Source organism: Diabrotica virgifera, chromosome 4 (assembly GCF_917563875.1).
Source record: "Diabrotica virgifera virgifera chromosome 4, PGI_DIABVI_V3a".
Lineage (NCBI taxonomy): Eukaryota > Metazoa > Arthropoda > Insecta > Coleoptera > Chrysomelidae > Diabrotica > Diabrotica virgifera.
The window spans coordinates 124,967,414-124,993,337 of NC_065446.1; the positions used below are offsets into that span (position 1 = coordinate 124,967,414).

At 34.3% G+C, this 25,924-nt stretch overlaps 1 protein-coding gene across 1 annotated transcript in view; it reads left to right on the forward strand.

Moving 5' to 3' along the window:
• Positions 1-3,009: 3,009 nt before the first annotated feature.
• Positions 3,010-25,924, forward strand: part of LOC126883901 (5-hydroxytryptamine receptor-like) — a 193,859-nt gene continuing 170,944 nt past the window's right edge. The window contains exon 1 of the mRNA XM_050649601.1: positions 3,010-3,150. Coding sequence (XP_050505558.1) covers positions 3,127-3,150 — 24 coding nt within the window. The 5' untranslated portion in view covers positions 3,010-3,126. The remainder of the gene's footprint in view (positions 3,151-25,924) is intronic.

The window sequence follows — 25,924 nt, forward strand, 5'->3', positions numbered from 1 at the left end:
CTTGTTGTTGTAAATTCAAGAATTGCCATTTTAAACCTTTGCTCATCTACTAAAGGATAAATACTCGAAATAAGAAATTTAATTACACTGCTTTTACCTGTAGCAATTTAAACGAAAAACTGCCATGTTTGACCCTTATTTGTTAATAACTAAAATTCTCGTGCTAACTGTGAGGGGCATTTTTGTATTTATAGTGTATTAGGTATATAGTACCCAAAAACCCATTTGCAACCTGGCTGCTCAAGTGTCCCGAACATGGTATATTTTTGCCTTATTTCCCTAGATTAGACTTCAAACAAAAAGGTTACTGTTCTGTTGCTTTTTTGATATGTCACAAGCATTCGATAAAGTTTGACATATTGGACTCTTCTACAAAATTAAGAAGCTACTCCCATATCACCACTTTCTGTTACTAAAATCCTACCTAACCAGTAGACACTTCCTTATCAGACAAAATAAAGAATGCCCTTCTCTGAATGCCATATAATCAGAGGTACCACAGGGCAGTGTACTCGGACCTATCCTGTATTTGTTGTACACAAGTTATCTTCCTACTACACAGATGGTTAAAATGGCCACATTTGCGGACGACACAGCTGCTCTCTCTTCACACGAAGACCCAAAGATGGCATCAAGACAGCTTCAAATCTGCCTCAACAAGATGCAAAAATGGACGTCGAAATGGCGCCTGAAAGTAGGGGTCGACAAGACAAGAATTCTTGTCTTGACAACAACTTCTTGTCTTGTCTTGAGAAAAAATCAAGAAGTTTAAAAAAATCTTGTCTTGATGTTTTCTTGACATTTTATATCTTGTCTTGACTCAAGAAATTTCAAGATCTTGAAATTTCTTGATTGCCCGGTCCGGTGATTCCCCGGCGACATTTTTATTGCGTTGCGTGTTAACACGGCTACTGGAGGGAGTCCCGATCGAAAATCTAAATAAATGCAAAATATCGGATAAAGTGGGTTCTGATCAGTAAATTTTGTCAGTATCTCAGAAGCTTTAAAACACATTCTTCAATACTCGAAGGCTCGAAGGGGAAAATATTGCACACTCCCATTGGTGGTAATTGGAGTAAACTTACTTTTGAACACACTGGAAATATTGGGCTCATTAATTTGATAATTAAATTGACAGAGACACTACCGACGAGTAATTAATTTACTTCATTCAAGCTACGAGAGATAAAATACTGAAACACTATAACAAAACTAATTGGATATAGTGTATAGTTCTTATTTTGGATCCTCGGCATAAAGTAGAGGCATTTTCCTCTTCATCTTGGAGAAAGCTTCTACAATCGGAGGCAGTACAAAAATTTGAAGAAATATTTCAAGCTTACTATTTTAATAAATCCCAGAATGGTCTACGTAATCCAGTACCAGAGCCAGCACTTAGTCTGAAAAAAGAAGATAACGAGCCTAGGTCAGAATATACTTGATTGGTGAAGAAGACACGAAAATATCTACCCGTAATTATCGAAAAAGGCCAAGGATTTTCTCGGAACGCCAGCAACATCTGTACCTGCGGAAATGCTATTTTCAAGAGCAGCTTTAACAATAACAAAGCCAAGAAATCTGCTAGGCGTTGACTCCATGAGAATTGTTATCTGCCTTAATTCATGGCTTATCAATTCCGATTTAAAAATGTGCTAAATTTGTTATTTAAAATAAAATCTAGTTTGCAATTTTATTTTCAACAGGATTAGGTAAGTATCATTAATTATTATTTTTAATTTACATTTTTGTAAACCGTTTTAGCAAAAAAAGTGTTCAATAAATTAAACTATGTTATGTTAAAATAATGTTATCTTTTTCACAAATAAATACGTTTTAGAGTTTTCATTATTAGTCAAGATATTTCAAGATTTCTTGTTTTCTGGACAAGAAATCTTGGTATTTAAATAAAATTTTTTGTCTTGTCTTGAAATTACTTCTTGTCTTGATCTTGTCTTGAAATCAAGACAAGATCAAGACAAGATCTTGAAATTTTCAAGAATTTGGCGACCCCTACCTGAAATCGAATGAACTAAAATCTACACATTAATATTTACACTCCGTAAATAAACTTTCCCACCAGTACAACTTAACAGCAACAATTTATCTCAAGCCAAAGACGTAAAATACTTGGAAATCCACATAGATAGGGGACTAACATTGCGAAAACATTTTTTCACTAAACGCAAACAGTTAGGACTAAAGCTAAGTCGTCTATACTGAATAATCGGTAGAAACTCTAAGTTGTCTCTAGAAAACAAATTACTGGTCTACAAAGCCACTATAAAGCCCATTTGGACCTAGGGTATCCAGCTGTGAGAAACAGCTTCTAATAGCAACATAAATATACATAATACAGAGGTTCCAAAACAAGACGATAAGTCTGATTCTTGATGCTCCGTACTACGTACCCAACTCAGTGATCCAACGAGACTTAAAAATTCCAGTAGTGCAAGAAGTAATAAGTGAATATATGTAGTGCAACATATAGCGAAACAGTATCTGTACATCCTAAAGAATTAGCCAAGCGGTTGCTTGAAGACTTGCATGAAGAAAGAAGACTAAAAAATTCAAATCAAGCGACTTAATTAATAGTAAGTCTTTAAGTAGTAAGACTAGTGGTTAATAGTAAGACTTCAAGTAATTTGTAAAATAGATAATTGTAAATAGTAAAATATTGTAAATTGTAAATAGTAAATAATGCTGGTAATGCTGCTAATGGTAATGCCATGAAGTTAGCAACAGCTCATTATAAAAAAGAGTGCATAATGAAGCATCCTGTGTGGTACAAGAAGTCATAATTATTTGTCAACAAAAACGCTTGTTGCCATTATTGATAGATTGCTGAATAAAGAAGTGAAAAAAAATGTCTATACTTCTTATGGTTGTAGCATATTATGTTATATTTAATTAAGTATATAGATAACATAGTTTAAAATAATCCTCAGTTCAGGTTTGTTTTTGTGTAAATAGCCAATAAATCTTTCGTATAGATACCAGCTATCACGACCAGTTAATGTCATGTTCAATTAGTTATAGACGCCATGTATAGTGTTTAAGTATTCCGGGAATAATGGCTCTGTGGATATTTCTTTACACATGAAAGATCGATGAAAAAATTTACATGAAATGCTCAGCGGCAAACGGAATCAGGTAAAAGCGAACGAAAATTCGTATTTCCCTTAAAATTGAAATTGAGAGGGTAAAGATTTGTGTTGGCAGTTTTTCATTTTATTTTCTTTGTGTGAGGTGTAAAAGTATATCTAAGCTTATTGATATAATTTTCTCTTATCTTTTTTTATATTGTATGAAATTCTGTTTATTGCAATGTCGGATTTGTCAGACATTTCGTAAGACCATTCAGTTGCGATTTAAGTTTAATACTTATTTATATACCGTCAAGGCTTGTTTATAAAGCATTAGTCTCTTATACTGTTTTAGAAATGACGAAAGATTTGTTTCCTATTTCCTGGCGCCCTTATTCAAGAAGCGATTCTGAATTTCTTTTTACATCTTAGACAATATCGAAGTTAATCCCTTTACACAGGGTGATTCATTAAGAATGTCCAATTTTTGAGTTGTAGATTCTAGATCTTAAAATATTACGGTTTAACTAAAATCACTCAAATAAAATGTGGCTCGTTACTGTGTTACAGGGTGTTTTATTTAAAAATTTAGTAATTATTTTTACCCCGTACTTTAAAACTATTTGACATATCCTTGTGATCCTTGGCAGAAAGTGTAGGTGCTACACCCTACTAAATTATAATAAACAAACGTTTCTGGCTACTACCAGAGGCGTACGACAGGGGATAGTGAAGGGTTGACCCTTTCCAGTTTTCTACACCAATGTATCAGCGCGATATTTAATTCTCCAATACTGTCTATGTAAATAATATACTCTTCATTCGTAACGATAAAATCATTAGTTTTCGAGATATTTAAAGTCGAAAATGAAACGACATAGCTATTTAAATTAATGTGTGTGCCCCTTTATATTTAACTACAAATATCTCGGAAATTAATAATTTTATCGCTACGAAGGAAGACTACATTATTTACATAGAAGTTATTGGAGAATCGAAAAATTGTACTAAAATAGTAATTCCGCCAATCACGTAGAATGTGAGAAGGGTCAAACATTCACTTTCACAAGTCGTACGCCTCTGGTAGTAGCCAGAAACGTTTATTTATCATAATTTAGTAGAGTGTACAATATCTACACTTTCTGCCAAATATTATAAGGATGTGTCAAATACTTTTAAAGTACTGGGTACAAGTAGCTAATATTTAACCCAAATCACTTAATGTGGGTCCTTACTGAGTTACAGAATATTCAATTTATAAATTTAAAAATTATTTGTAGGTACCCAGTATTCTAAAAGTATTTGACATATTTTATCATACTTGCCAAAAAGTGTAAATACTGTGCACCCTGCTAAATTATGTTAAATAAACTTTTCTGGCTACTACCAGAGGCGTACGACAGGGGGAAGTGAATAGTTGACATTTTCAAAATTCTACGCAACTGACCGAATTGCCATTTTAGCATAATTTTTAGATTATCCAATACTATATTATATGCAAATAAAATACTTTTCATTCGTAACGATAAATTCATTATTTTTCGAGATATTTGATGTTACAAATGAAGGAGCACAATACAATAATTAAAATAGCCGTGGTGAAATAGCTAATCTACCAGTGATTAGAATTTGGGAAGGGTCAACCATTCACTACCCCCTGTCGTGCGCCTCTGGTAGTAGTCAGAAACGTTTATTTATCATAATTTAGTAAAGTGTATAGGAGTTACATTTTCTGCCAAGTATGACAAGGATATGTCAAATAGTTTTAAAGTAATGGGAAAAAATAGTTATTAAATTTTTAAATAAAATATATTTAAGAGATTTGGCTTAAATCTTAATATTTTGAGGTCTACAATATAAAACTCAGAGATTGGACATTCTTAATAAATCACCCTGCATAATATTAAATGCCTGTTTGTAGAGAATTTAGTTAGTAAACAAATAACATTCGACATTATTGTCTAATTAATGTTATCTGTTATTTATATTAACATGATTTATTAACTGATATGCCACTTTATAACCAGTTATTCCTCAAACTATTTAAGTGTTACGCTAGACGCTAGACGTAATTGTCATTACATGATAATCTGTGCTATTAATAAAGGATCCGATATAAGGTCGAACTGCACCGATCTGGATAACGATATACAGTAAGGTCTCTTTTTATGCGGATTTTTTTAATACTCTTTTGAAGTTGTGCTACTTACGAAATTATTCAACTTAATCTACGAAAGCGGAAAAATTCCTAAAGATTGGCTTAAATCCTCATTTGTTGTAATACCAAAAAAACGCAGAGTTACAAAATGCAGCGACAATCGCACCATCAGCCTAATGGGTCATATATTGAAAACGTTTCTCAGAATAATTCATCAAAGAACATATAGAAAAATTGAGGAAAGAATCTCAAGTACTCAATTCGGTTTTCGCTGCGGCCTTGGAACGCGTGATGCACTATTCGCAACCCAAGTTTTAATTCAAAGATGCACAGATGTAAATCATGACGTTTTCATGTGCGCGATTGATTTTGAAAAGGCCTTTGATAAAGTTTGCCATGAAAAAATGCTACATATTCTCAAAACTACCGGTCTGGACGGTAGGGACATTAGAATAATCGCAAATTTGTATTGGGGCCAGACTGCATGTGTTAGGGTTGCGAATCAGTGCTCTGAAGAAATAAAAATCAAGCGTGGAGTTCGACAAGGCTGTATATTGTCACCAATGTTGTTTAATCTTTACGCTGAAACAATCTTAAATGAAGTGTTGGAGAACGCAAAAGAGGGAATATTCATTAATGGTATGCTTATGAACAATATCAGATACGCAGATGACACCTTGTTGCTGACTGGATCAATTGAACATCTTCAAGCGTTATTGAACCGAATGGTGGCATTCTGCGAGATATATGGACTCAAACTCAACGCAAGAAAAACAAAGTTTATGGTTATTAGTAAACAGGCAACCGTAAATAATAATAACTATAACGTAACAATCGGTAATGACTCAATTGAACGAGTAAGTAATCTCGTATATCTGGGTACTCATATTAATGAAAGCTGGAACCCTAGTACAGAAATAAAAAGTAGAATTGCCAAAGCAAGAACAAGTTTTATGAAATTTAAGAAAATCCTGTGCAGTCATGATCTAAATTTGGAACTTCGCATAAGAATGGTTCGATGTTATATATTCCCAGTACTACTTTACGGGGTTGAAGCATGGACCCTGACAGAATCGCTTTTAAAAAACCTAGAAGCATTTGAGATGTGGGTCTACCGCCGTATTCTGAAGATCAGTTGGGTAGAAAGAGTCACAAACGAAAGGGTTTTGCAACGTTTGAATAAAAGTTGCGAAGTAGTGAACACGGTTAAAAGGCGCAAATTGGAATACTTTTGTCATATAATGCGTCACCCAGAAAAATATGACATACTTCACCTTGTCATGCAAGGTAAAATAATGGGAAAAGAAGTGTTGGCCGCCGTACAACTTCTTGGCTTAAAACCTACGCCAATGGTTTGGGAAAACTAGCACTGAACTATTTCGTGCGGCTGTAAATAGGACAATGATTGTTAATATGCTGGGCAACATGAGAGCCAACGATCGACAAGCGGTCTCGGCACCTTAAGAAGAAAAAGAAGTTAACTCTAAGTTAAAGTTTAACCTCTAATTGTTTTGAAATTAGATTTAAATGTTTAAGTTTTTAAGAGTTTAAATGTTGCTGATTTCAAGTAGCAATAAAATAAACAGCACGTTTTAATTTCCGGATTAAAACATTTAATTAAGTGTCTTAATGCTTTATGTTCCATAAGAAGGGGTTTTTGCAATATCAATATCGTTAGTCAGCGTTCTTAACTTCTTCTTTAAGATTTAACTTGGTCCAATGGAAAAAAAAAACATCAAAGACACAATTTTTGGTAGACAAACGTCCACCATTTTATGGGATTTTAAAAACTACGGAACGTATCCCTACTTTTTCAATGCAAGTAAAGTCTTTTTTATGGGATTTTTTTATATGCGGTTTTCTGAAGAACGTATCCACCGCATAAAACGATACCTTACTGTATAATATTTTGTTTTGATTATGCTTAATTAATAATTATTAAAAAATGACGTTTTTATAAATAAAAAACCATTAGCCCGTGCAGATATTTTGTTAGATTTTTTGGATCATTTGAAACAAAAAAGTCTCTTGTAATTATTTTTCACTTAAGTTGATCGTTTTTGAGTTCTAAACAATGAAAATTTGTTAATAGTTTATCGGTTGATGTATGGAAACACTGGAACAGGGAAAGTTTTAATTGTGGAAGAGTTTAAAAATTTGGAACGTCAGATTACGAAAACGTTCCATGAATTTTTTCGGACAGAACATCCAATTGATTTGTTACCCTTTCATTACACTCTCATGCAAAAATCAGACTGCTATTACTAACAAACATGATTCTTGTCATTTGATATGTTCTTCGTGTTCCACTCATTAAAATGCTCAGTTGGTGATAAACACCAGTCTGATTTTTGAACGAGAGTTTAACAAAATGGTAATAAATCAATTGGAAGTTCTGTCCGACAAAATACATGGAAAGTTTTCGTAATCTGACGTTCCAAATATTTAAACTGTTACACAATTAAAACTTCCCCTGTTCCAGTGTTCCCGTACATTAAAGTTTGTCCAACTACACACCGGTGCGCTGTTAACAAATTTTCAGCTTGCTATTAATCAACTTTTTTTGGTACGCGGGACCCAGGTCTATTCTATTAGGTCCCGATAATAATTTTGCCACGTTTTATTCTAAAATATATTTTTTTAATTGTCGATGAGGAAGGTTCCTTATAGAAAGACGGGCGATCAGGCTGCATTAACAACTAACAACAATGTTTTAAAATGAAATAATTCCAACAGATTTATCAAGAACTGATAGAATATTGTTTGAGTTTGAATTTAGTTACTTCCTAATTTCAAAAATGATATTTTTTACATTATGTTTTTGAGCCTTTTTTGGTTTTAAATTGTTTATATTGGACATACTTAATTTTAAAACATTATTTTTTTAGTTGTTAACGTAGCACGATCGCCCGTCTTTCCATAAGGAACCTTCCTCATTAATAATTAAAAAAATTTATTTTACAATAAAACATGGCAAAATTTCTTATCGGGACCTAATAGAAAACGGTTTAAACTTAAATTTAGGTATTTGATGATTGTAAAAATAATATTTTTAAATTTGTTTTTGAGTCTTGAAAATAGTCATTTTTGTTTTTTTAGTTGTAAATTGTTTATAACTAGAAAACGATCAACTTAAGAGAAAAATTACAACAGACTTTTTTTGTTTCGAATAATTCAAAAAATCTAAAATAATATATTCCCAGTACGAAATTTTTTGTGATTATAAAAAAAGTCATGTTTCAATAATTACGTAATTAATTATAGTCAGAACAAAATTTTATCGGGAACCCCTTGTTTTTTATAGTTGTTAACTTCCTAACATTTTTTGTTACAAAAAGTGTGTTTTTTACCTCATTTTATTATGATAATCAATTAAAAAACATTGCATACCAGTATGCATATTTGGTCAAAAAGGGCATATAAGTGCATATTTTAATGGCAAACAAGGCATATACATACAGGGTGAGTTTTTAGTGGGGGATCGGTCGATAATTCCATAATGGTATAGAATATCGAAAAAAGTTATTAAAAGAAATGTAGGCAATGATATTCTCCAGGCTTGGAAAATATGTTTATTTCTACAGGGTGTTCAGTGGTATATCAAACATATAATTTTTTAAGGGCACCCAAAGTCCCATTTAACGACAATGTTAACATTATATCATATAGCTCTGTAACCAAAGCACTTAGAGACCTAATTTTTGTTTTATTTTGAAACTACATGTATTTTTTAGTCCTGCGTAGATTTTTGTAAAGTTAGAGTGAAAGAAACATTTATTTTAAAATTTTTTAAAATACTCTTACAAAAAAAACCTAAAAAAGTTTAGATTTTATTTTTTATTTTACTAGTTTTTGTAAATTTTTCAATAAAAATTTACGCGGGACTAGATATTATCTATCTACAATTACTGTAAAAATTTGGACCTTTTACCATCTCAGGAAACAAAGATATCTGACATCAAAATTTAAAAACCTAGTATTCGGGAAATCGCAAAAACATAAAACACACTAATAGGCTATAAAGCTACCGGTACCCGGTAAGTTGAGTGCAGACGTTTTATGTGTTATATATCGTTGGAAAGAGAAGATTTCAGAGAATAATTTTCAATCATAACCCAAAAAAGGTAAAAAGTTAAATTTTCGGACTTTGGGTGCCCTTAAATGGGACACCCTATATATTTTTTCAAATTTATATTTCTCTCATAATTCTTGTTCATATAACATAGGGTTTTGCATTACTATACAGAGTATTTAACAAGTTATGACCATTTTTATTTCGAAATCCCTATGAAATTAACAACATGTGTATAAAGAAGTAATTCATAAATAATAATTTGTTTTATATAATGAGGTAAGCAATATGCTGGAGTCTTTAAATTAAGTTTAATTGAAATCATTAACGAATATTTCTATACAGGGTGAACTACAAAACCAAATTACGATTTTCTCAATTTTTTTAAATGGATCACCCTATATATTATTTTTTAAAAACATTATATTTATTATACTCTTTCATGTTTATATAGCATTCCCTATATTTAAACTCATTACTTTTCGAGATATTTTTAGTTTTCTTCAAATATCGGGAATACATTCAATTTTTCTAGTAGAAATAAGTTAGTAATGAGCGACAATTAAACAAAATTATTTTTATTCAATAAATAACTAACACAAAATATAAACCATAACAATATGCAGTAAATGTACCAATAAATTTGGTATTAAGAAATTATCATATCTCCCCAATATAAAAGAATCTTAAAATTCATACAAATACAAATTTATTTTGAATATAATAATATAACGAGATTATTTTTATTCGATAAATAACGTTACACAAAACATAAATCAAAACAATATACAACTGATGTAACAGTTTTTAGATTGTTATATCAACAGTATTCTAAGCCAAGAAGAAGTGTTTAGTGAAACATTAAATTTTATAAGCATTTTTAAACTACAAAATAATTACGATTTTCTCATTTTTTTACATAGATTTACATAGCCTACATTTTATTTGCTAGGAATGTTCTATTCATGATACTCTTTCATGTTTCTGTAGCATCTCCTATACCTAAACTTATTAGTTTCTGAGATATTTTTAGTTTTCTTTATTTGCCGGGAATACATCCAATATTTATGCGTAGAAATAATTTAGCAAATAAGTATTATGTAATGAAATTACAAAAATTTGCATTTAATAAATAACTAACAAAATATATAAACCATAACAATGTTTAATGAATGTACCAATTAATGTGATGTTATAGATATAAGTCTAAAGTAAATGTTGAAAATGCCCACCTTCAACGTCTATGCAATTTTGTAACCGATATTCAAATGGGGGAGCCACATTTCTTAACATTTTTGTAAGTCAATATTATTAAAAGCTCCACCTATTCTTTTTTTCATATCATCAGGCGTTGTTGGATGCTTCTGGTATACAAGGTTTTTTATATAGCCCCAGATGAAAAAATCAATTTTGGAAGAACTGGAGTACCGTCGTCGTGTAAAAACCTCAACCGTCAAAAAAATGTGGGCCAATCACATAATCGCCAACAATAGCATCTTAGGCATTTATAAAACACCTAGTTTGACTATGAGTGTTAACCAAGTAGGGATTTGTTGATGCATAGTAATGAAAAATAATGTGAGAATTATATTATTAATAACTGCGCGCCACAATCTGCAATTAGGAATGTGTTACTACAAACTTATTTGCTTTCTGTTGATATAACAATCTAATAGCTATTTGTATAACAAGGGAGGAAAGTGTAACTTTTCCTCCCGAGAATGAAGTTTACTGCCCGACGCGTAGCGGAGGGCAGTAATCATTCAAGGGAGGAAAAGGCACTTTACTCCCATGTTATACATATGGTTTTTCCACCTTCCTCAAATAACAAGTAATTTTTTCATTTTTACTTAATTTATTTATGTAACTAACCAACAAAATTTATTAGAACTAAAACAACAAGTAGGTACAATGTAACTGTCAACTGTCAAATATAAGTCAAATTATTAATGTAAACATTGTTAAATCAAAATAACAATTTACTGTTTTTTACCATTCTGCAAAATAGAGGGTGTTTTATAAATAAACGTTAAAATGTATAGATACTTCGTAATAGAAAATAGATATTATACAGGGCGTCAATAAGTTATATTTCATGAATGAAATACTATGACGTCACTTTTACTTTTCCTCCCTAGGGAGGAAAAATATTTTCCTCCCTAGGGAGGAAAAGTACAACTTTGCTCCCTACAATCAGGTCCGGAAAAGTATACTTTCGGTAGAGGTAGGTGGAAAAAACTATTACATCAGTTGTATATTGTTTTGATTTATGTTTTGTGTGAGCTGTTTATTAAATAAAAATAATCTTGTTATATTATTATATACAAGACATATTTTTTTTGTAGGAATTTTACGATTCTTGTATATTAGGGAAATATGATAATTTCTTAATATCACATTTATGGGTACATTTACTGCATATTACTATGGTTTCTATTTTGTATTAGTTATTTATTCGATAAGAATAATTTTGTATATTTATCGCTCAACACTAAGTTTAGTATGATATAGTTAGACCCAAACCCAGACATCCAAAGTGAAAGTTACCGTCCGACACCAAATTGTTCTATATGGTCCACATAATGTTCAGAAAAAAGTCACACCATTTTGAACGTCGGGTTTGGGGGGAGAGGGGGAGAAATCTGCAAATTCGTAGTTTTTTAGGTTTTTCGTCAATATTTCTAAAACTAAGCGGTTTAGCATGAACAACCTTCTACACAAAATTGTTCTACATTAAATTTGAAATAAAAAAGGCCCTATGCATAACCCTTCTAAAATGAACGGTTCCAAAGTTACGGAGGTAGAATGGTATAATTAGTCCAAAAAAAAGGCCTAACCCAGACATCCAAAGTAAAAGTTTTCCTTCGACACCAAATTGTTCTATATGGTCCACATAGTGTTCAGTAAAAAGTTACACCATTTTGAGCGTCCGGATTGGGGGGGAGATGGGGAGAAAAGTCGGTAAATTAGTAGTTTTTTTTAAGTTTTTCGTCAATATTATTAAAACTATGCTTTAGCATAAGGAATGTTCTATAGAAAAATGTTCTACATAAAATTTAAAACAAAAAAGGTTCTATACATAATTGTTATAAAATGAACGGTTCCAGAGTTATGGAGGGTGAAATGTGGAGGTTTTTGATACTTTTTATATTTACCGATTTCTCCCCCCTCTCCACCCCAAACCCGACGCTCAAAATGGTGTGACTTTTTTCTGAACATTATGTGGACCATATAGAACAATTTGGTGTTGGAGGATAACTTTCACTTTGGATGTCTGGGTTTTTGGTATAGTTATATCATAAATATTGCCCAAAAAATATAAAAAGTATCGAAAACCTCGACTTTTCACCCTGCGTAACTCTGGAACTGTTGATTTTATAACAATTATGTATAGAACATTTTTTGTTTTAAATTTCATGTAGAACATATATAGTTTACGCTAAAGCATAGTTTTAGAAATATTGGCGAAAAACCTAAAAAAACTACTAATTTACCGGCTTCTCTCCCATCTCCCTCCCAAACCGGACGCTCAAAATAGTGTAACTTTTTACTGAACAATATGTGGACCATATAGAACATTTTGGTGTTGGAGAAAAACTTTTACTTTGGATGTTTGGTTTAGGCCTTTTTTTGGACCAGTTATACTATACTACCTCCGTAACTTTGGAACCATTCATTTTAGAAAGATTATGCATTGGGCCTTTTTATTTCAAATTTAATGTAGAACAATTTTGTATCCGGGGTTGTTCATGCTAAACCACATAGTTTTAGAAATATTGGCGAAAAACTTAAAAAACTACGAATTTACCAATTTCTCCCCCCTCTCCCCCCCCCCCCCAAATCCGACGCTCAAAATGGTGTGACTTTTTTCTGGACATTGTGTGGACCATGTAGAACAATTTGGTGTTGGAGGATAACTTTCACTTTGGATGTCTGGGTTATGCCATCTTTTGGATCAACTATACTATACTACTTATTTCTACTAGAAAAATTGAATGTATTCCCGATATTTGAAGAAAACTAAAAATATCTCAAAAAGTAATGAGTTTAAGTATAGGGAATGCTATATAAAAGTGAAAGAGAATCATAAGTATAATGTTTTAAAAAAATAAAATATAGGGTAATCTATTTAAAAAAATTGAGAAAATCGTAATTTGGTTTTGTAGTTCACCCTGTATACAAATATTCGTCAATGATTTCAACTAAACTAAATTTAAAAACTACAGTATATTGTTTATCTCATTATATAAAACAAATTATTATTTATGAATTACTTCTTTATATACATGGTGTTAATTTCATAAGGATTTCGAAATAAAAATGGTCATAACTTGTTAAATACTCTCTATAGTAATGCAAAAACCTCTATAATATGAACAAGAATTATGAGGGAAATATAAATATTAAAAAATATATAGGGTGTCCCATTTAAAAAATTATATATTTGATATACCACGCAGTTATTGATCACCCCGTAGAAATGGACATATTTTCCAAGCGTGGAGAATATCATTGCCTACATTTTTTCTAAATAACTTTTTTCGATATTCTATACCGTAATGGAATTATCGACCGATCCCGCACTAAAAACTCACCCTGTATATGCGCATATTTTAGCTACATTTAAATTCATGTATTGCGCCCTTTATATAAATACGTCTTTTTTAATATACGTCTTTTTTAAATATACTATCTTTTGTGATAAAAATATACGTCTTAAGCGAAGAACAGGAGATCGGTGTAGAAAGAAGTTGGAAGTATTATCATGTATTATACTTACCGATATACAGATCTGTACCGATCTCCTGTTCTTCTTTTGAGATGTATATTTTTATCATAGTTAATCAGCTCTCTTTTACTCTCACTCTTATCTAGAATATTCTGTAAACATTTATGTCTTAAGGTACAAACGCTTTAACTTTCTTCGGGCGGCATAGGTACAATTGTAACTCTTGAGTTTATAATTGTGATAATTTTTTTTTGTTAAAGAGATAGGAGTAGATAGACAACCTGCGTTCTGGCACATCCCCTAAATCGCAACCCTTAAATATTAATAAATGCCAAACGGCTTAACGTAGGATGACGTGTGACGTATCGTTGGAAAGGGGATGAAAAAGGGGGTTGAACGCAGTATGTGGCGTGCGCATCGGAATATGCCAAAAGGGCATTACGTCATATCTTCGTTTCTATTGGTCCGATTTTGACGTAAGAGGGCTCGTCGGAACGGGGAGGGGGTAAAGAACACACAAAAACAAAGACGGCGGCAGTGCCAAAAGGGCATTACGTCGTATATTCTTTTCTATTGGTCCAATTTTGACGTAAGAGGGCTCGTCGGAACGGGGAGGGGGTAACGAATAAGTTGAGACAAAAAACAAAGATGGCGGCAGTGCCAAAAGGGCATTACGTCATATCTTCGTTGCTATTGGTCCGATTTTGACGTAAGAGGGCTCGTCGGAACGGGGAGGGAGTAACGAATAAGTTGAGACAAAAAACAAAGATGGCGGCAGTGCCAAAACGGCATTACAGCATATCTTTGTTGCTATTGGTCCGATTTTGACGTATGGGGTGTCAAATAAAAGCGGTGACGACACAGAAACCAACTGTCAATTCTTCTTCTTCTTTTCGTTTGTCAATTCTTCTTCTTTTCCGTGTAGTGCCTAACAGAACGTGACATTCGACATCTTTGTTTTCATTGGTCCGATTTTGACGTATGGGGTGTCAAATGAAAGCGGTGGCAACACAGAAGCCAACTGTCAATTCTTCTTCTTCTTTTCGTTTGTCAATTCTTCTTCTTTTCCGTGTAGTGCCTAACAGAACGTGACATTCGACATCTTTGTTGTCATTGGTCCGATTTTGACGTATGGGGTGTCAAATGAAAGCGGTAACGACACAGAAGCCAACTGTCAATTCTTCTTCTTTTCGTTTGTTAATTCTTCTTCTTTTCCGTATAGTGCCTAACAGAACGTGACATTTGACGTATGACGTGACATTTATATGACATTGTTCAGTTTTCCGTCCGACATTTGACGCAGAACGTGGCATTTGGCGTAGGACGTGAATGACGTGAAATTCGACGCAGAACGTGACATTTGACGTAGATATGTGACATTCGACGTAGGACGTGAATGACGTGAAATTCGACGCAGAACGTTAATGACGTGACGTGAATGACGTGACATGTGACGTAGGACGTAAATGACGTGACGTGAATGACGTGAAATTCGACGCAGAACGTGACATTTGAACGTGAATGAGTGACGTGAATGACGTGACGTGAATGACGTGTCGTGAATGACGTGACCTGAATGACGTGAAATTCGACGCAGAACGTGAATGACGTGACGTGAATGACGTGACATGTGACGTAGGACGTGACATTTGAACGTGAATGACGTGACATTCGACTTGCTATCTTCTGCTACCGTCTGCTAATCTCTATTACCTTCTGCTTCGCTCTGCTACACTCTGCTGACCCCTTATACCGCTCTGTGATCGTCTGTGCCTTCGTGAAATTCGACGCAGAACGTGAATGACGTGACGTGAATGACGTGACATTTGACGTGAAACATTAAACGTGACCTATTATCGGTTCGATTGTGACGTATGAGGTGTCAAATACGCAAGCCCAACATCAACTGCTCGTCACCAGCCTACTTATTATTGTTCTTTCAAATAAACTAGTCAAATGTCCACTATTATACAGAAGTCTTCCATTCTTTCGTCTATAAGTAATTTTTTTGATCAACACGGTATATACAAGTACTAATATTTTCACACACTAGAGTAATTCCAACGAAAATTTCTAATCTGGACTTTTAAAATTTCCTTATTTTATAACTTCTATTTCACGAATAAATTCGTGAGCCACCCCGTATATACAAATACTAATATTTTTCATACATTACAATTAAAATAGGTAAATAAATGCACAAGAAATGTCGTTAAAGAAGGAAACTGTATATGTGAATCATTTCCAATAACAAAGTAGTTTAAACAAGGATGTTGTCTGCCTCCGACTTTATTCAAAATATATTCAATCATAGCTAGAGCAGTGGAGGAAACAATTATCCGGAATGGGAATAGACAGAGGCGGTGGTAAATATCTAGCAACCTTGTTTTTCGCAGATGATCAGGTAGTCGTAGCGAATGATGAAGAAGACAGACTATATGTTTAGAAGAATACATAAAGAATATGAAAAATGAGACCTCAATATGAATATGTCAAAGACAGAGTATCTTTATGATAGGAGATAATTAAGAAGATCCAGATGTAGAAATTAGAACCACAAAAACATGTAAAGAATATAAATATCTCGGATCTCTAATATGTAAAGAAGGCACTACCAAAAGAGACATCGAAAACAGAACGCAGCAGGGCAAAGAAAAAGCGGTAAATATTCTAAGCTCTCTACTATGGTCTAAAGGTATTATAAGACAAAAAAAATGTTTGACATAAATAAGCGGCATCAATATCTTTATGATAGGGGATTAAGAGGATGATGAAGAAGTTCCAGATGTAGAAATTAGAACAACAAAAAATTGTAAAGAATATAAATATCTCGGATCTCTAATATGTAAAGAAGGCACTACCAAAACAGACATCGAAAACAGAACGCAGCAGGGCAAAGAAAAAGCGGTAAATATTCTAAGCTCTCCTGTATGGTCTAAAGATATAAGAAAATGAAATTGACAATCTAGCGTACCGTGGTAGAGATATTATGATTTATGGGGCAGAAGTGTGGCAAATCACGAAAAAAGATAGAAAAAAGGAAGGAAGTTGTAGAAATGGATTATCTAAAGAAATTAGAACCACAAAAACATGTAAAGAATATAAATATCTCGGATCTCTAATATCTAAAGAAGGCACTGTCACAAGAGACATCGAAAACAGAACGCAGCAGGGCAAAAAAAAGGTGGTAAATATTCTAAGATCTCCTGTATGGTAGAGCCTATTATGATTTATGGGACAGAAGTGTGGAAAATCACGAAAAAAGATAGAAAAAGGAAGGAAGTAGTAGAAATGGATTATCTAAGAAGAGCGTGTGGTATATCAAAAAAAAAAAAATATATATATATATATATATATATATATATATATATATATATATATATATATATATATATATATCACATCAGGAATGAAGATATTAGAAGGAGGCAAATATTACTACTAATAATAAAACACTTATTAATTTGAACACATTTTATTATGTATTTAAAAAACTACTTACGTAAAAACAAGCAACTCTTTCATGTTTATGTGAACAAAAAGTACATAGATACGTAAACAGCATTTATCTCTATTTTAGGGGAACAAAATTATATTCTACACAAAAAAAAAATAAGACTATTTTAGCGAAACAATACAGCATCCTACATAAAAAAAATCAGTTAATACTATTAGTGGTATAAAAAGACATCCTACATGAAAAACAAGTAGCACTATTTAGTGATACAAAACTACATATTACGTAAAATAAAAGTAACTTTATATAAGTGAACAAAACTACCTACGTAAAAGCATTTTAACAATTCAATAGAAACCAAGATAACAGATGATCACAAAAGAAAGACGTAATCAGAAGCAGACACATAGCTAGAGCTGTTTACCGTCCAAACGCACAAACACACGCACGCACGCACGCACGCACGCACTCACACACACACACACACACACACACACACACACACACACACACACACACACACACACACACACACACACACACACACACACACACACACACACACACACACACACACACACACACACACACACACACACACACACACACACACACACACACACACACACACACACACACACACACACACACACACACACACACACACACACACACACACACACACACACACACACACACACACACACACACACACACACACACACACACACACACACACACACACACACACACACACACACACACACACACACACACACACACACACACACACACACACACACACACACACACACACACACACACACACACACACACACACACACACACACACACACACACACACACACACACACACACACACACACACACACACACACACACACACACACACACACACACACACACACACACACACACACACACACACACACACACACACACACACACACACACACACACACACACACACACACACACACACACACACACACACACACACACACACACACACACACACACACACACACACACACACACACACACACACACACACACACACACACACACACACACACACACACACACACACACACACACACACACACACACACACACACACACACACACACACACACACACACACACACACACACACACACACACACACACACACACACACACACACACACACACACACACACACACACACACACACACACACACACACACACACACACACACACACACACACACACACACACACACACACACACACACACACACACACACACACACACACACACACACACACACACACACACACACACACACACACACACACACACACACACACACACACACACACACACACACACACACACACACACACACACACACACACACACACACACACACACACACACACACACACACACACACACACACACACACACACACACACACACACACACACACACACACACACACACACACACACACACACACACACACACACACACACACACACACACACACACACACACACACACACACACACACACACACACACACACACACACACACACACACACACACACACACACACACACACACACACACACACACACACACACACACACACACACACACACACACACACACACACACACACACACACACACACACACACACACACACACACACACACACACACACACACACACACACACACACACACACACACACACACACACACACACACACACACACACACACACACACTGAACTAAAAATGCCTAAAGACTGCAACGAATAGAAAGGCGTGCTGAAGCGGCCAGAGAATGTAGAAAACGAACCGAGTAAAAAAAAAGAAAAAAGCCTCAGATGTGCTACATAAAAACCCTTATGCGTTGGAAAATTTCAGATCGGCATATGCAACATTCCTCTAATTCGTTACTGCAGGATATGCAGACAGCTAGATGTCTGCAGGGTAAAAATAAAACATTCATTTCATCATTCAGACATACCTTGCACACAATTCTACCATCAATTTTTTTGGGGGGCAAATCCATATCTAGCATTACACATACGTCTGTATGTATCACCCTTTGATATACACCCGAATAGAAATAGCCGTTTTCGGCAGCTTTTTTCTCCTCTACCAATCTCTTAGACACGACCGGACCAGGCCGTAATGCAAGCGTTTGTAACCGCACGTTGGGTAAAAATATGTGTTGTTTCGTCACATACCGTAACGTCTCTCCTGTAAAATAGAAACCAGCTCTAGCATATGTCTCTGCTTCTGAACCTCCCCAGTTCTTAAATGTTTGGAGACGACCCTCGTAAGTACTTAAATGGTAAAATTCTTTAAATGCTTTTACATACGTGCAAGTCGGCTTATGGGCTTCCATTGGTTTGCTGCTACTTGGCCAGTTATGCAACCGTGTGTTGCAAAAACAACACAAGACCACGTCACTATTCCCTGTGTAACGGAATCCCGCAAGGCAAAATTCCAGAGGTTGAATAGGTAACGCGGCCGGCCATGTTGCATATGTTGCTAATCGCAGTGAAAACGATGGGAAGGATAGCATTGGTGGTACGTCTGCCATGTTATACTAAAAACAAAAGAAAAAAAAATCATAAAATATGTAGAAGAGAAAGAAGAATAACTGCTTATAAATGTGTTAAAAGTATGCGTATTGCACAAACAATAACATCAATGGAGTGCCTAAATGAAGTGTTCTAAATAACGTCTACATAAAGTGTAAAACTATTCTGTAGATACTAATAAAAAAGTGGTTATAAAAATGTCTAAAGAAGTCTTCGCCCATTCCAACGGAAATAGAACAAGCCTGCTGTGTTACACACAAGATAATAGAAACGTAATACTGACCTAAAATACCATTTTAAAAGAAGCAGACGTGGATAACAAAAACCTCAGAATAATTTCAGGCATCTACTGAAATCAGACCAGCATATATGAAAATTAACGGAGAAGAAACAGATCACATAAAAATTTCTAAATAACGTCTACATAAAGTGTAAAACTATTCTGTAGATACTAATAAAAAAGTGGTTATAAAAATGTCTAAAGAAGTCTTCGCCCATTTCAACGGAAATAGAACAAGCCTGCTATGTTACACATAAGATAATAGAAACGTAATACTAAACTAAAATACCATTTTAAAAGAAGCAGACGTGGATGACAAAAACCTCAGAATAATTTCAGACATCTACTGAATTAACGGAGAAGAAACAGATCACATAAAAATACTATGTGGAGTTAGACAGGGATGTATCCTATCCCGTTGATATTTACTATGTACTCAGAGAGAATTTTTAACGAGGCTCTATACGGAGTAGACGAAAACATCCTTCTAAATGGAGAAAGGGTAAACAATATTAGATATGCCGACGACACCATGGTGACAGCAGATAGTTTAGAGAGACTTCAGAGGCTAATGGACAGAATCAACGAGTACAGTCAGTGTAAAACTATTCTGTAGATACTAATAAAAAAAAAGTGGTTATAAAAATGGTATACAAGCGAATACGGGGAAGACGGCCAACGCTACGGACTGACGGTCTCAAAAGAATGGTGACATAGCGGATAAGAGAGGAACAAAACAGAAATAGATGGAAATGTGTGAACAAAATTGTATAAAATTATGATTTTTTCAAAAGTTACCAAGATACAATTTTGATTTTGATCAGAATTGATTACGGAAATATCTACTTGTAATAATCTTAAATAATTTTGTGGGTGGCTTTCATATGGGGTTAAAGTCGCTTGTACATTACCGTGGTATATTAATGTATGTTTTTTGCAGCGAAAATAAATAATAAAAAAATACAAATGTTAGTTATTGATGTGCGTGTGTGTGTGTGTGTGTAGAAAAAGCTATTAGTTATTGGCTTTGTAGAAAATCTTTACGATTCTTGCTGGTATTGACCGATTGGTTTGGCTAACTGGTTAGATTTCTGCAGGCGTTTTCCAACAAGATAATTGCTACATAAATAGGAGAAAAGAATTAAGCTAACTAGAGAACTGCTTTATATGTTAGATTGATACAAATGTTACATACAAATTTAAAGGAGAGATGTTTGATAAGAATAGATATTACTAGATACAAAAGAAGTGTGGCAAACGTATCATAAAATGGATAACGTATGGCAAAGGTATACAAAAAAAAAATAATGAAAATGTACAGATGTCGCCAAACCAATAATTATTACATCAATATATTAAGCAATGGGGGTACTTACCAATTATTTTTTTTGCCTCGATTTTTACACAGCACTCCTTTTAGCAGCAACACTAGCAGCTGTTTTCCAACAAGATAATTGCTACAAAAATAGGAGAAAATAATTAAGCTAACTACAGAACTGCTTTATATGTTAGATTGATACAATTGTTACATACAAATTTAAAGGAGAGATGTTTGATAAGAATAGATATTACTAGATACAAAAGAAGTGTGGCAAACGTATCATAAAATGGACACCGTATGGCAAAGGTATACAAAAAATAATGAAAATGTACAGATGTCGCCAAACCAATAATTATTACATCAATATATTAAGCAATGGGGTACTTACCAATTATTTTTTTTTGCCCCGAATTTTACACAGCACTCTTTTCAGCAGCAACAACAGCAACACTAGATACTAGTAATAGTGAAGGCAGCACAGTATGGGACTTTTTAGCAGGCTACTCATCCTTTTATACACAATAAATCTGCTGAATATAAAGCTTCGTTTTACTGCATCAGGAAATTTGATAAAATATTGCAACACGTTTGCTGAATTTGTACACTTATTACTACACATGCTTATTTGCCACGGATGTCCCGTATGTGGTTCTAGCTGAGTAGACGATGAAAACGGGTGCATACATATATCAGTAATAAGATTTTATTTCCCCTAACAACATTCCTTTTGAACATTTAGCTTTTCCATAGTAAGAAAATAATGTACAACAACTATCGCCGAAATACTTTGTTCCCTTAAATTTATTTAATTGTGTGGAAAGGGAGCTGTATAGATTGTTTATCCATACATAGTGGTATCTAATCGAAACTTGCACATCATATTATTTATCTTGAATAAGAAAATTCACATGTTTATCCTTCTTCTTTCTTTTTTTCTTATCGTTCTTTTCGTCAAATATGTTGGGTGGGTTTTCAAGTCTCTTTCATCTTTCTTAAGGTTATATACACATTAGTCGACATATTTTTTTTTTTCGACTTTTTCCGCCTCTTATGGCTTTTTCCATGAACAAAATCATATCCTGAGTTTTCGATGGCCTCAGATGCTCAAGAAGAGATCATACAAATCAGCGGTAAAGTAAAGAATTCAGAAAATTGTAACTTATATCCAACCCCTTTGTTAATTTCCAAAGAAAAATATAGCGATCTGAATAAATTGTGCCAATCGAATGTCATACCCTTACCTAGAATATATACCCTTACATATAAATTACCTAGAGGTAATAGTGTAAATGATGCCCTTATAGATACTGACGAAGAAGATTGAGTTCAACTTTAATATATTGCTGATGTGTTTTTTATTGTTTTTGCCATGAACCTCACTTTTTTTTTTCGTAGAAATAAAGTATTTTCTAATAACTTAAACTATTTCTTTTTGTTTTTAATGTGGAATGTCTAGAATATCTAATAATTATGCAATAAATATAATAAAATAGTAGAATTTAAACCGAGAATGACTTATATTCTTGTAATTTCAAAAGACATTTCTAGTAGCTTGCACTCATAAGATAAATATATTATAAAACATTTCACCTTCTCATAAAATTACTCATAAATGGTAAATTAACCTGATTGCATTCAAGAATCACTTTGTATAATGCGCCATTAATTTTAAAACTAGATAATATTTCCTTTAGAAATTTATACCATGAAAGCATTCTATTATGAAACATTTATATTCCTAAGATTTATCAAGATAGTAAGCGTACAACAAAAATTATAATTTTTTTTTATAATATTTCAAACTTTAAAGGGTTCTCCTGTAAAATTCGTAGTTTGCGTATTAGCAGTTTTACCTTTCAAGCGTCGATATAATATCTATAATAAGCAAGGACTGCTTGGTGTGCGAATATTGATATTGAATTTGTATGTATTACTATCATTTTTCATGTCTACTTTTGCTGTATTCTACTGTATCGGATTTTGCCCAACATGCGTTAAATAATGTCGATATTAATTTATCAGAAACCACTAACCGTTTTTTTTAATTTTATTTCGAAATACACAACTACTATTATAGGCCATTACCCCCACGTAATTAACAACAAATTAAGTCATTAATGACCGCTAAAGGATTCCTCATCGTTTTGTGTGACTAATAATTCATATTCATTATGTATTCTTCTAAACATATAGTCTGTCTTCTTCATCATTCGCTACGACTACCTGATCATCTGCGAAAAACAAGGTTGCTAGATATTTACCACCGCCTCTGTCTATTCCCATTCCGGATAATTGTTTCCTCCACTGCTCTAGCTATGATTGAATATATTTTGAATAAAGTCGGAGGCAGACAACATCCTTGTTTAAACTACTTTGTTATTGGAAATGATTCACATATACAGTTTCCTTCGTTAACGACATTTCTTGTGCATTTATTTACCTATTTTAATTGTAATGTATGAAAAATATTAGTATTTGTATATACTAGTATTTGTATATACGGGGTGGCTCACGAATTTATTCGTGAAATAGAAGTTATAAAATAAGGAAATTTTAAAAGTCCAGATTAGAAATTTTCGTTGGAATTACTCTAGTGTGTGAAAATATTAGTACTTGTATATACCGTGTTGATCAAAAAAATTACTTATAGACGAAAGAATGGAAGACTTCTGTATAATAGTGGACATTTGACTAGTTTATTTGAAAGAACAATAATAAGTAGGCTGGTGACGAGCAGTTGATGTTGGGCTTGCGTATTTGACACCTCATACGTCACAATCGAACCGATAATAGGTCACGTTTAATGTTTCACGTCAAATGTCACGTCCTTCGTCAACCGACACGTCCTACGTCAAATGTCACGTCATTCACGTCACGTCATTCACGTTCTGCGTCGAATTTCACGAAGGCACAGACGATCACAGAGCGGTATAAGGGGTCAGCAGAGTGTAGCAGAGCGAAGCAGAAGGTAATAGAGATTAGCAGACGGTAGCAGAAGATAGCAAGTCGAATGTCACGTCATTCACGTTCAAATGTCACGTCCTACGTCACATGTCACGTCATTCACGTCACGTCATTCACGTTCTGCGTCGAATTTCACGTCATTCAGGTCACGTCATTCACGACACGTCATTCACGTCACGTCATTCACGTCACTCATTCACGTTCAAATGTCACGTTCTGCGTCGAATTTCACGTCATTCACGTCACGTCATTTACGTCCTACGTCATTCACGTTCAAATGTCACGTTCTGCTTCGAATTTCACGTCATTCACGTCACGTCATTTACGTCCTACGTCACATGTCACGTCATTCACGTCACGTCATTCACGTTCTGCGTCGAATTTCACGTCATTCACGTCCTACGTCGAATGTCACATATCTACGTCAAATGTCACGTTTTGCGTCAAATTTCACGTCATTCACGTCCTACGCCAAATGCCACGTTCTGCGTCAAATGTCGGACGGAAAACTGAACAATGTCATATAAATGTCACGTCATACGTCAAATGTCACGTTCTGTTAGGCACTATACGGAAAAGAAGAAGAATTAACAAACGAAAAGAAGAAGAATTGACAGTTGGCTTCTGTGTCGTTACCGCTTTCATTTGACACCCCATACGTCAAAATCGGACCAATGACAACAAAGATGTCGAATGTCACGTTCTGTTAGGCACTACACGGAAAAGAAGAAGAATTGACAAACGAAAAGAAGAAGAAGAATTGACAGTTGGCTTCTGTGTTGCCACCGCTTTCATTTGACACCCCATACGTCAAAATCGGACCAATAGCAACAAAGATATGCTGTAATGCCGTTTTGGCACTGCTGCCATCTTTGTTTTTTGTCTCAACTTATTCGTTACTCCCTCCCCGTTCCGACGAGCCCTCTTACGTCAAAATCGGACCAATAGCAACGAAGATATGACGTAATGCCCTTTTGGCACTGGCGCCATCTTTGTTTTTTGTCTCAACTTATTCGTTACCCCCTCCCCGTTCCGACGAGCCCTCTTACGTCAAAATTGGACCAATAGAAAAGAATATATGACGTAATGCCCTTTTGGCACTGCCGCCATCTTTGTTTTTGTGTGTTCGTTACCCCCTCCCCGTTCCGACGAGCCCTCTTACGTCAAAATCGGACCAATAGAAACGAAGATATGACGTAATGCCCTTTTGGCATATTCCGATGCGCACG